The 14,061-nt window shown below is 37.1% G+C and overlaps 1 protein-coding gene across 2 annotated transcripts; it reads left to right on the top strand.

Moving 5' to 3' along the window:
• Positions 1-207: 207 nt before the first annotated feature.
• LOC102232121 (sodium channel subunit beta-4-like) lies at positions 208-13,853 on the top strand. Of its 2 annotated transcripts, none has more exons than XM_005806656.2 (6): positions 208-605; positions 816-1,026; positions 6,247-6,410; positions 6,496-6,715; positions 8,589-8,718; positions 8,928-13,853. In XM_005806656.2, exons 2-6 carry the CDS (start codon positions 954-956, stop codon positions 9,022-9,024), a joined length of 684 nt encoding a protein of 227 aa, XP_005806713.1. In that variant the 5' UTR covers positions 208-605; positions 816-953; the 3' UTR covers positions 9,025-13,853. The 2 variants fall into 2 exon arrangements, with proteins under 2 accessions (XP_005806713.1, XP_023197489.1); XM_023341721.1 differs by having other exon boundaries at positions 813-1,026.
• The last annotated feature ends 208 nt before the right edge of the window (positions 13,854-14,061 follow it).

The raw sequence follows: 14,061 nt of genomic DNA, 5'->3' as shown, positions 1-14,061 counted from the left end.
GCCCTGAAGCAATATCACACACCCTCCTCCTCAGCCAGCACTGCAGAACTTTCCTCTGATCTTCAGAACGCTCAGCCAAGGGTGCCTGAGTTTGTACACACACACACACCCCAAACCTAACAATGGGGAGGAGGGTTTGGAGGCAGTGGGTGGGAGCAGTATGGGGAGGGAGGAACAAGCTATGAGACGAATGTGGAGGCAGGTGACCAAGTGGGGCAAATAGAAGTGAGGAGGTCTGGCATGCAGCCAGCAAGAGATGACAAGCAAAAAAAAAAAAAAGAAAGACAAGTTGTGAAACATCTGGAGGGACGACCCTGGGAAGAATTCAGCTTGCTGGGGTTCTGCTGAGTGGGGCTGAAACACTGTGTTCCCTCTGTGTGTCTGCGTTGCTGTTTGCCTTCCTGCTCGTCTCCCTCTCCGTCTCCCAGCCGGTTGTCTCTCCTCCTGGCTGGCGCTGCAATGTGGCTGTCTCTGCAGTGAAAGTGCTGGCTGGCAGAATCTCCTTGTGTGAACCCTGACTCTGCGCAGTGAGAGTTTGCCGCTCTGCTTCCGTCCCGTCCCACACTGACTCAGCTGTGAAGCCAGCCGCCGGGCCACAGGAGCAGGTAGGCAAAAAGAACTGTACTGTATGTTCTTTTAGGTTTTTTTTTTTTTTTACAAAAGTAGCTTTTAATTCATTGATTAGTGTTTTGCTTTTTTTTTTTTGTGATGCAGAAAAAGTTTTGACAGTGCACTGACAAATCTTTTTAATTTCTTCCACCTCTCCTCACCCATTTCTCTTCTTCCTCTGCTGCCCTCCGTCTAAACTGCAGCAGCGTTTTCCACATGAGTGCATTTGAAGGTTTCCAAGAGACTTCAAGACGATAGCAGCACTTTTTGGGGGGGATTCCAGCCTCCAAAATTGATCCTACACATCTGGAAAACAGTATCAAAGTGAGCTGGGGCCAGCTGCCATGGAAGTTCGGTGGACTGGGGTCGAACGCGCCAAGCTGGGCTCTCAATATGCAGCCTTCACTTTGCTGCTTGGTAAAGTCAGCCTTTAATCTCTTGACTTTTCTTTCTATGTGATATATATATACATAAAATAAATATATGCTTATATTTATATAAGCATATATAAACATATATTTATTTCCATATGTTTTTATCTAATTTTGGTGTTCAAGGAATCTCCTAATGCTTTAGAGTTCTTGCCTCAACTTGTCATTCAAGACACAGTGTTATAGTGTTAATAATTAGGCATTAAAGCTACTTGTGGTCTTTTATACATTACCTACAGGCATTTTCACGAGACATGCTGCTGCATCAAATTCTTCCATGACAGAAAAATCTCCAAAGGATGAATAACTAAAGAGGAAATAACCCGAACATTTTACAAAAACAAACAAGAAACAAAATCTTCAGTTTAAAATTAAATCAGCATTTATGCTTTAAATGTTACCTCTGGTATATTAGATTAAATTCAATTCCTACTGGCTTAGTTTGTGACTCTGTATAAAAAGAAGGCAATCTCAGTTAAGTAAGGTGATCCTGCTGCTATAGGAAGGCTGTATCATGCACTCCTGGCCTGCTCTCTCACAGTTTGTTCTGATTTTTGCAGCAGAGGATGTTGCTGTCGTGTTGTTGCAGGGAATTTCGCATATAGGTCAGATGCTTTCCCATACAGGTTTGCCTTACAGTTGTGTTATAGTCTGGAGATGAATATATATATTTTTAATCAGGTCATTTAGAAAAATGCTAACGGGCGGCTTATCTGACCCACCTTTGCACACATTATCTTGAAAATCATGTCTCTAAGCCTCCTGAACTGCAGCACACATGAATCACTAATAAAACAGCCTGTAATTATGTTGTCCGGTCTTTTCAGTTCAGTAAATTTAATTAGAGATGAGTAAGGGACTTTTTGTTACTTTATTATATAACAACAAAAAGGAGTTATTTTTTTTACAGGCCACCTGCAACAACAACAACAACAAAAAAACTGTGCACCAGAATTTAACACATGCAGGTGGATAAGCAGCACAACAAAGTTAGATCTTTATTTGGATATTCATTGTGTTATATATAAATATAAACCTAGTGGATACAGGAGACCTATCTGATCCTATGTGTAAAAGTAATTACTCCCCAATGCTAATTGTTAATTTTTGTCACCAAGGATGACAAGTGTTTGTAATAAATGGCAATGGGTTTTTTGGCCAAATTTTCTTTTAAATTTAAAAATATTCAACCACTATGGAGGTTTTAGAGCACAGACTATGTTTTTTTAATTGTTTTTTTTAACTTTATGTCACAGCATTTTAATTAGATTTCAGTACAAACTTTCATTAGGCCACTCCAGAACCATAATGAAGCAGTAAAGGAGCCCAGAGGACCACACTATCACTGTTTTCAACCAGGGCGATATTCATATAGGATGATTTTCTCTGAATTGCTAAACTGTTGTGTTTTATTTTTTTTAGTGAAACCAGCATACCAATTGTTCTCATTACTCTGCAGAATATTTATAAAAATATTTCAAGATGTTTTGGATTAGTGTGAGGCAGGCATGTGTTTTCTCACAGGTCAGCTTTGATTTTTCCTGGACGCCATCTTTGCCCGATTATTTTTAATCCTTATTGTTGAATCAGGAGAAATGACATTAACTGAGGCAGGTAGACCTGGTGATCACAGTTGTTCCATGTTTGTGGATAATAAGTCTTACTTTGTTATACTGAAGTGCCACAGGCATAGAAATATGTTTCAGGGTTTCCCCCAGTGTATTATAAGCCTGGCGGGCCACCAGGCTTTACTTGTGCCCCCACCAGGCTAAGAATTGCTTATTTATTTAAGTCTTTTTTAAATGTTTGCACATTTTAGGACATTATAGTTGGTGTTCAGGTATTATTCTTCCAATCTTTGAATAACACATAATTATCAAGTGATACTTTAAAATTTCTTGTCAACTTCAAACATTTTTAACTCAAAAACACGACGGGCCGCTGGATGTATGACTGCCCTAGCACCAACCACCAGGCTTAGCAAGTTTTCTGGGGGAAACCTTGTGTTTGTAACTATTAACTTTTTTTATATGTGCTTTTGTATGTCTTTAATTTGTGGCATGTCTTGTTGCTTTTTGATATCTTAACGCTTACTTCATGTTGTTAGACAGGTTCTGGCTGGGTAATTACCTAATATTACTGACATTGTGTGGCTGGTTAAGTTGAACCAAAATGTTTTTCCCATCACAGCTGAAATATTCTAAGATTTTTTGAGAACTGCTATTTGTATCAGAGTAATCTTTGCCTGATATTAATGTTTTTTTTAAATTATTAAAAACATTTAGATGTGACAAAACAGAAAAAGAAGGAAGTTTCTTTTACAGGATTCTGTGTTAAATGCGAAGCTTTTTTATTACCTTTTATCTAAATGAAAATAAAAGCTGTACTTTTGCAACCTGATTTTCTCCTAATTTACCAGTGAATTTTTAAAAAGGAGTATATTCGTCATGTAGGCCAGAAACTAGGGCAGCACTTTTTGTTTTTTTTTGCTTGTATTGTTATATTTAAAAAGACAAAGATGGGAAAAAAAGACGATATCTGGAAACCTGAAAAATAAAAAAAAACTCAGCGAGCCAAGTTGTGTGAGTAAGTGAGATTTAATTATTTATAGGAGAAAGCATTGACTTTAAAGAACCAGCTTGCTGCCTGAGGATTACCAGCTGAAATAATCAGGAAGCAAATCAAGCAGTTTGCTTTATTGTCAGCCAAAGACAAAGTCAAAGTTTATTTATATAGCACATTTACAACAACCTCCGCTGACCAAAATGCTTCAAAACAACATCACATCACAGGTAAATGATAAAGCAGGAAATAAAATTTGTCTCTTCCATTTAGCATGTCTGAATAGTGTGGCAGGAGCCTCATTTGGCAAGATCTTTCATGGCTAACACCACTTCTGTCATGAATTGTGAGTTTGTGGATGGACCAAAATGCAGACAGGAGCTGGGAGCATGGATTGAATGTTTCAATAATAAAACTGAAATCTTACAAAAAGCATAGGGAGCCAGAGCAGAACAAAAACAGGAACCAGGAACAAAAAGCAAGCAGGGAGATAACTAGACAAGATTTGACAGGAGGAACTAGCAAGGATCGTCAGCAGGATAAAGATTTAAATACTGTGAGGATGAACTGATCTGAGATAAAACAGATCTAATCAAATAAAGAGGCTGAGGAACAGAGAATAATAATGAAACTAGAACCAAATAACCAAAACTGGAAACATCGCAGGATCCTAACAACTTCATTAGTTTGTATTTCAGAACAACCAGTGTGTCTACGTGAAAGTTGAAATGATTTTGCGCAGCATGAGCGCATGCTAGCTCAGCAGTCTGCTGATTTTAAAAGGCCTCGTTAATTCAGAGTCCAAGAAGTGCAGAGAGGCTGAGGTAGGAGTAGAAACTGTTACTGCAGCAGCAAAAATGTCTTCCTACAGCATAACCTTTCTTCTATTCATCCAGAGTTTTCTTTTTTGTTCTAACTATGACTTTAGGCACAGGAGCAGTCTGACCCAAAAAAAAGAGAGGAAGTATGTTGCTGATTTTTTTTTGCTACATGCCTAAATATTGGCAGTATTATAAACTTCGCAGCTTATGGTGGACAAAAATACTGAAACTAATGTGTCACACAGATAACTGGAAAAAAAAAAAAAAGATTTCACAGGTGTATTTAAATGAAATAACCGATAACAAGATGTTCTTCCCAGCCACTTCCTTTGGCTGCCCTAGCTGTACTTTTCCTACATGCTGCAGTGGTGTTTGGCTGGCGCTGACCTTGACCGTGCTGTTTGTGTAACCCGGGAACACAAAACACAGGGCAGAATCTCAGGATCGCTGGAAACAGTGCAGGGGATGTTGTGGCTGCTCCTTGGTTCAGACGTTCAGTCTGTGATCCCACTGCTGCGTACTCAAAGCTGGGAACTAAATGTTAAAGTGGAACCCATGTTAATATGAAAAAATAAAAAATAAAAACAACTTGCTCTTCACATCACTTTTTTTCTGTTTTCTGTTTCTTTACTATTATTTGTTGTACTTTCATGAAGGCAGCAGTAAATCACTGCTACTTCCTGGAGCTGCCTGACCCTGATGATGTCTAGTGTAGAGTTACACCTTTCAAGCACAAGCAGACTGAATCCTTTACTGACAGTAATGTCACAGCAAGGACATGCTGGTGTCCTGTTACTGAGGCTTCAAGTTCATGAATGTGAATAGGAGATGTTAAAGTAGCAGAATGCTATAGAGAGTTCTGTAAATCAAATGTTTCATCACTAGTACGTCTTTCACAGACATGAATTGTAATGAAAGTAGTTTGAGAATAAAATCTGAATGAATCCCAGCAATAATATCAGACACAGACTTTGCATTTGATTATAAAATAACTTCCCTTCAGCAGTTTGTCAGAGGACAAACAAGCTTAATCAAAAGCATGTCCAAACATTGACTAAAAGGACACACTTTAAGATGTTGTAAAAGTTATAAATATTGGTACAAGTGTAACAATGCAACTTTTCGGTTTTATGGGTTGGACACTCCGTACCTCTTGTGATTTTGTTTTTTTTAGATTTGTCCTACAGCAACTAGCTGCCAAGGGAATCAATATTTCCAGCAAAAAGAACGCCCAATAACACTTGAAACACCTTCATGAACCTACAGCGAGCACTATTAAACCAATATTGACTTATTTCTTGCATAGGCTTAGAGAACTATGAAATTGCTACAATTTGTTGTTTGTAGCAAAACAAAGAACAAAAACCAAGTTTTACATTTAGAATCTTTAGTTAAAAAGAATGCTGCATATTGTTTTTATAGTGAGGTTATCAGTTCTTGCTGTGCTGAGAAACCAGCTTTATTAACTGACAAAGTCAAAATGTTTTAGTCTGTCTTTAAATTTGCTATTTTAATTCCTTAAGTGTTGCTGCAGTCCTCACATGCTTATACTTTTGTCTCTTTATATAAGCCCTAGAAATATGGTGACAATGTGGCTCAAACTTCTAGATTATTTTCATCAAAATGGCTCACTGAATTTAAAATAAATTTAAACAAAGACATCCAGAAAACTGGTTCGGTTTAAAAAAAAATAAAAAATAAGCAGGCACAAACAAAAGTCAGCTTGGTTTTTTTCTGAAGGTCACAGTCAGTGTTGCTGCTGAAGACCAAACGCCTTACATGTTTCGTCATGTTATCTCACCAATATCTCTTTGCTGTCCCAGGTGTTTGGTCTGCTCGGGGCCTGGAGATGTCAGTGGGAAAAGTTCCCTTCCTGGAAGCAGTGAACGGCAGCACGGTCATGTTGCCTTGCACATATGCCAGCTGCATTGGCATCAAAGACCTGTACTTTAACTGGCAATACAATGATAATGGCACAATGCAAAAGGTAAAATCCTTCTTACTTCCATTGAGCATCTGCTAACTCGACGGTTGAGTTTGTTGCTCGATTGACGGCTTGCTGACTCCATCAGGTGTGTGAAGCTGTGATACCAACAGAGGACGTGGAACCTGATGTGAAAATATTCAGAGAGAGAGTGGAGTTTATTGGAAAGAACCACAAAAACAACATCTCCATCTTGATATGGAACATCACCTTCGAGGACGGAGGCCTGTACACGTGTTTTGGGCGCAATCCCAAAGAGAAGAACAAGAACCACAGTACAGTTTTCCACCTTATTGTTGTGAATGAATGTAAGACTTCAACATTTCTTGCTGGTATATAGTGATTTAGAAAAGTTTCATACTTGCCAAACTTTTTTTTTTTTTTTTACATTTTGCTACAGCGTCAGACTTCAATGTGTTTCATAGAAACTTTGAAAAGAAAAACATAAATTTTTAACCTAAATGTGCCTTCCTCTCATGCAGTGAGGCTCTCTTCTTTGCAGGATGGCTAACTCTTCAAATGTTTTGTCATATGATTCATATTTTCTATGATTCTTCTAAAGTTAAAATATCCACTCTCCCCTATCGTCCTTCCTCAACTTGACCTTTACATTCCTGTAGTTGGAGCAAGGCTCCAGGTTGCACCACATTGTTGATGTATGGCAGACACTCTGCTATATTTTACCTGGTAATTAACGATTACATGCAGAGGCTATAAGAAAATACACAGTCTACAGTTAAAATATCCAAACACAGGCCATATTTATACCAGACCAGCTTCTTCTTCCCTATGTTTGCTGTTCTCTAAATTAGCCGACAATTCTTAAAAAGTGCAGTGTGAACCAGACTTAAGACTCACAAGCTCTACTCGTCTCGACCGCTGGCCTAACGCTCTCTGACTCTGGTCGCTATGGTAACGTTAACATATCCCTTCAAAATAAGATACAGATGCGCCACAAAAACGAACATTTTACTTTCATGAAAATTTTATCTCACGATAACGACAAATCAATGCGCTTGTTTCTCTGCTAGGAGCTGGTCCCAACTGGGAGTGATGGGAGACAATGACACCGGAAGTGTTGCTTATGCACAGGGTGCCTGGTCTCTACGTAGCGAAGCAGTTTGAAGCTTCGTTGCCTCATTAACATCCGGTCACCAGATCATGCAGAGCTTGGAATGTGGGAATAACCTACCGGGATAAATCCATTCTCCTGTCTCTTCTCTTTTCCCCTTCGCAAAGAAACTTTCCAAAGAATCTGATCTGTTTCTTACTCATTTTGCTGCTTGTGGGATCAACGTTGGCGCGCAAGACGTAACCGAGAGAATCCGGTTAAAGGATTCTCAAAATAAAAGATCCTCCAGACTCAGTGCATAAAACGGAAATATTTAATTATTTATTGTGCTGCCCGGTACCGGTTGGGGACGACTGCTCTAAATGGCTTGTGGTGAAATTAAAACAGGATTTCTTTCACATCTTTTCTTGCTTAAAATGCATATTAGTATCCTGTTCATGGATTGCATCATCTACGCTGTGGATCTCTGCAGCTCTCCCAAAGTTACCCTGGGCGTCTCAGCTGCCATCTGTTTGTCAGAGTTTTTGTATTGATACTAAATAATATACAGGTGTAACTTTTATTTTTGTAAATCTCCTGGCTGGTAATTCATTTTAACTACTGCCTAATTTACCCACATATTACGAGATCTATCAGTTTTAGTTTTAGTTTTCCATCCTGCTGCTCCATTTGTCTTGATTGTTACTGTTAAGTCTTATCTACATTTAGTTTATCACAAGAAAATAACCTGAAATTGGCCAATTTACAGAAATGGAGCATCTCGACTGGGCTCTGTTGATGCTTCAGTAATATGCATACTCAGGTAAAAGTAAACCAGAACATGCATTTATTATCTGGAGATAAAGTAAAGTGGGCCACATCGATGACAAATGGAATCAGGCTGGAGAAAATAATAAGTTGTGTTTATAATACACAGGGAATAGTAACACATGTAATTGAAATGGTAAGCAAGAAGAATTTAAGACTTTAAGGAATGTAAATAAAAAAAGATATTCTGATTGAATCATCCCTTTCCATTTTTCTGAGTATGTCTTTGTTATGACACAGATATAAATAATCTATTCAAATGTTTTTAAATGATTTCTTTCTCTGTTGCTCAATATCTGCAGTAAGGGTGGTGGACAACACGCTGACCATCATTATAGCCTCAGCTGTAGGTGGAGCCATTGCGTTCCTGATGGCCTTTATGTTGCTCAAGAACTTCACTCTCTTTGTTCTTGCCAAACTCGAGGAGAAAAAGTGAGTTCTCAGTTCCTGGCATTTTCTAATGATAGTGCAAATGTTTCGTATTGTTTCATCACATGCCACCACCGCTGCTCGGTGGCATTTCCGTTTGAGCCGTACACATGCTGTAGTTGTTTTCTTAAAGCTGCAAGTTTGTCTTTGAGGTGCTTTGATTTCTTCTGCCGCTCTAACGCGACCTCCTTTTTCGCTTCTCCCCACCGCAGTAAGGAGTGCCTTGTCTCTTCTTCAGGGATCGACAACACTGAGAACGGCCTCTCAGGATCCAAAGCTGATTCCAAACCAACGCCAAAAAAGAAATGAGGCGTGGGCCATGTAAAACTTAAACATGACTCAGATTTAGATCATATTTGCTGAGACTTCTAAATGCAAATGTGTTGACGGGTCATTGTGTCTAATTTAATAACTCTGGTCATGAGGTTTGAATGAGAAAACATACATTTGCACATAATGATACCAAATGTGCTATAAGTGGTAACTGTGCAAATGATATACAACTTAAGATTGTGCAAATATTGAATGTATACAAGTTTGACACAATTATGTTGTTCATTGCTTAAGTTATAATTGTGATTAATTCAAACTAACTTATTTAGGACGAATAGCTAAGCAACAAAGCATTACAGCAAGTAATTCTAAAGTATACCTGAAATTAATTTGTAGAGGAAAAATAAAATCAGATCTAACAGACCTATTTCATAATTTTAAAAATGCCTGACGTGGGACAAGCACACAGGTGTATTAATGCCCCTTTTCCACTAAATGAAGGCCGCTCTAGGATTTTCCATTTCCTTCAACACTTTTCAATGTCACGGAACCATGACAACTTTGCAAAAACTATTTTCCAAAGATTTTTTATGTTTTAAGAGTAGAATACAATGTTTTCAGACAATCTGCATGTTTTCCTTACCATTATTAGAGGTTTCCGAATCTCTAACATCAGTTTCAGCCATGGTGTAAAGAGTAAACAGCATACGCATTTTTATGAGCCTATTAGCAGCATTTTTTTTTTTTTTTACTGAGCACTGTGGACTGTCAAGCACACCACCCTTTGCATCCTGAATTTTAATTAGGCACAGCACTCTGTGCACATACCGCTGATTCCACAGAAGTATCATGGACACAATCCGATCCAAAATCTGGGTTTTATTTTCTAAATTTTTGAGTTTTTGGAATGCAGCCCTCATTAATACACCTGTTTTTGTGCTACTACTCAGTTCAAATTTCTGCCACAGAGCCATTGCTCTAACTTATAATGTATGGCAATTATGTTGACATACAACATAATTGCTCTTTACTCTTCCTTAGGTATAAGAACATATCTTACTTGTGCAATAAGATTTGACTGAAGTAAGAATTTCCCTCCAGCATCTACAATGTCTTTATTCAGAAACAGTTTGGAGATGTTTTACACAATGAATTCCCCCTTTTTTTCTTTAAATTATTCAAATAGCAACAAAAACAAATGATGTTTTCATTTTGTCACTAAGAACTGGTGCAAGTTATGAAAATGTGTAGCTACACAAGTAAAAAGAAAATCAAGTTGTATGGCATTTAGCATAGTTGCTCACTGTTTGTTTCCACCAAATATCCACTCAGGCTGTAGCTTCTGCCATTTTAGGCATTAAAAAAATATTTGACTGTTCTTCATCCAAAGTCAAAACAAAAAAGTTAATTGAATTGCTTTAGGCTGAGAAAATTTAATACAATTACAGATGAAATGAAGCCCCTTAAAATAAACACCAAATCTCACATAAGAATAATGCATAAACAGATAATTCTGTTGATATTCAGTATTTTTCTACACAAATTAGTCTTATGCTTAGTTTTAGCGAAGGAAAGAGGGCTTTAACCAGTTTTAATGCAAATATCGTATTGTAGAATTCAGCCTAGTTCTTCATGCCATATTTCCTCCTTGCTTGAAAACAACACATGTGCCTGTTAAAGCATAAAAGCTTTAGTATTTAGTAGGATAGCTAGATATTGCAAAAACAGTGTTTAAACCCTTAACTGTTACAAGACAATAAGCTTTTACATCAAAATGATAGACAATCTCACAATATCTAGATAAATGAATACCATTCAGAGGATGCTGCTTTTCAAATAAATACCTAATGCAATAGGAGCATGTGCAACATGGGCCATATTTTAGATCTAATGCTTAAATATAATATATATATAAAGAGATATAAATATACTTTAAGAAACGCACCTTCTCATACTAATACTGGTAGTGTCAGGGCTGAAATTAATTGCAAACCAATTTCATGCTATGCTAATGCCATTAAGCTTACCCTGACTGGGCTAAGCAGTAGTTGCTGTAGATTCGAGAGAAAACAGACTTCTTCCTTACACTGTAAAATCTGCTGGGCTAAAGCCAACTCAATAAAGTTTATGCTGTCTGTCCTGGGTTGAATATGGACTGATCCAGCCATTGAGCAAAAAATGTTTTTCGCCTTGGGCCTAAATTTTCCAACCGAAAACATTGTTGCCAGGTCTTCAGTAATGGAATTATCTCTTGATCATCCAAAATGTTATAATTTCATCACTCAATTTATAATGTATTTGGCATAGAAGGAAAGGAAATTGGCACTGTTAGGGGAAAAAAGGAGAAAAACAGTAAAAATGTGTTTTTGAGTATGAATTAACTTAAGCTTTTTGCCTGTTTTTAATGTGAAACCCTCAGCCCTTCTCCTATATTCAACACTACCCAAAAATTGGTTGAAGAAATCTTGTCTATATTGACTTTGTGACTGATTGTTTGGTAAAAGTGTGGTTGTTGAACATAGCTAATGCTAATACTTAGCAGATAAAAGGCTAATGTAATATTTATTGACTGAATGTGTTCTCTACTGTAAACTAAAGACAATAATCTACACTACAGATATAGACATTGTTCTAAATTATCTTTTTTTCATCTTACAAATTCCTATTTAATCTTGTGGTAGAAGTTCAGTGAACTCTAATCAGATTATTCTAAAAAAATCTATGGAGAATGGCAGAGTTCCTAGTTTCTTCTTCGATCTTCCTCCCTGAGTCAAATTTTTTGAGCCAATTTTTGGATAAAATAACCCAAGTTCTGTTTAAGCAGCACTAATTCAGCAGCATTTAAGGTTGTAGAAAAATAACCCAGCAGTTTTTGTGTGTGTAATATTGGGAGGGATAGCGTTTGTTTGTTTTTTTTAAAACACAAGTACTGTACTGATTTTATTAAAATGCATTTCTAATTTAGAACAAAGACGAAAGCACCCATAAACTAAATGTTATTGGGTTTATTGATGTTGCAAATGTCAGATAGTAAGCTGAGCAGAGGGCTCATAGTTCAAGTCTATTGCACAAGAAAAAAGAGGAAGGTGATGGTTTCATTGTTGCAGCTTTTGTGAGACAGGGAAGTTTCCAACAGAGTTTTGCTTTATGGTGAGATCAAAACCTTGCAAAGTACAATTTTAAGTAATAGTAAGAGAATAATGGCTTGAAAAATACTTATACTAACTCTAGAAATTGGAAGACGGGTGCATGTAAACTAAATAAGACAGTACTGTAAAATGAAGTGTAATTTTCTGATGGTTTCCTCATTGCTTTGTAAAGAAAAAAAGTGAAGAGAAAATTTCTTCAAAAAATTCACTGTAAGAGCTTCTAAAAGAACTTAAATACTAGCTTGAAGCAATATTTTAATGGGGTACTCTGGGCTCTTTAAGAAGATGTATATTTTTGTGTATGTGTAATCCAGATTGGATTTGTCTTTCACATTGTTCATGCAAGTGCAACACAAGAAAAGCAAAAACAAACAGCACAAAAATGTGAGACCATCAGTGGCGGATGTTGCATGTATGGGGCCCTGGGCAAGCAACCACCCCCACTATAACAACCTTTGTTGACTAGCAACAGGTTTGTTAGCTTCTATGTTACATTTTCTGCTTCCATGATAAACAATACATTGCAAGTTTGTGAAGAGAAAATTTCTTCAGATTGTTCGCTTGGCGTAGCTAAAAATAAAAACTCCAGCTAACTGAGGAATAAATGATGAGAGGATGTCTTGCATTGGCACAGTTTGACTGACATCATTTGCGACCATAACTCCTGAAAACCAACCAAAATGCAGGAAATTATCAGAGATTATGGTTTTGGGGGAAAAGGCAGTGCTAAAAGCAGGTAACTTGGTCTCTATTGTGTACTCACATTTAAAAAACAATAGAAAAAAAAAGTTCAAGGTGCATCTGACAGATAAAAAAGTCATATCATAATTTGTTATGGTCCTCCTGCACCTCACTGTCTAACTCCGCCCGGGGTTACTGCCCATGTGGCCCATATCTTAACCGCCACTGGATGCCGTCACCGCTGGCAACCAAATCATACATTATTTATTTATTTATCTTTTTTTTCTTATTATTTTTAAGCTGACTGATCTTTATTGTTTAGTTCCGGTTCACTAGTTCATAGAGCTGTTCAGTTCTCTGTAAAAAGCAAAACGTAAAAACATTTTTTACAAAAAAAAAAAAAAAGTTACATAGAGATTGATTTGTTCTGCAGATTCACTTCACCCATCAGTAGGAGAAATTGATATATTTCAAGTCCAGTTTTCACTGTGCCTGGGTTGTTCTGTGACTTTGGAAACATTTATAAAAGATTTAGCCAAATTATAGGATGTCATAATAATAATAATAATAAATTTAAAGTGGGTGAAGTTTCTCTGCTAACTTTAAGTAATTTTACTGTGAGTTGTTTTGTTTTTTTTAAATAGAAATTTTAAAAAATTACATTATGACAATAATATTAACAATCTTTTATTAAAGCCGTCAGTGTGTCAAAACAAATGTGGCATTGTAGGCCTTTACATGCAACTCTATGCAAATGACAGCAGCAGGACCTGTGATTTACTGTGACAGCTTCGATACAGCAGTAGTTACCTTAGGAATGTGCGCTGTGGTGATGACATGCAGGCGGGATCCAGAACCCCCTCAACTGGAACAGAAACTGAGAAGCCTGTGGACTCTGTTGCTTCTCTCCCACTGCTCTCTGCATTTAAATATACAGCTGTAACGCTATGGCCTGCACTTAGATGAAGTTACTGTTTTCAACATCTCTTAAATGCATATCAGCTCTGTTTGAAATTAATAAAGTTTTGAATATAATCTCTGTTGTTCTGTGTAGTTAGGGATGCGCTGTTATCGTTAGCACTACCTGCTTTCAGGCCAAAGAAGTAAATTAAGCTGTAAATGTTTTAAGCTTGCAAAAACCTTAGGTAGACAAAGAGTAAACTTATGCAATAGAAAGAGAACCTTAACACTAAATTTCTCCATCCTATCAATTTGCTTGATTTATTTTAATGATTCATTTCTG

The sequence above is a fragment of the Xiphophorus maculatus genome, chromosome 11, assembly GCF_002775205.1.
Source record: "Xiphophorus maculatus strain JP 163 A chromosome 11, X_maculatus-5.0-male, whole genome shotgun sequence".
Classification (NCBI taxonomy): Eukaryota; Metazoa; Chordata; class Actinopteri; order Cyprinodontiformes; family Poeciliidae; genus Xiphophorus; species Xiphophorus maculatus.
The sequence above is the reverse complement of the archived record's forward strand: the minus strand, read 5'-3'. Positions and strand labels throughout refer to the sequence as shown.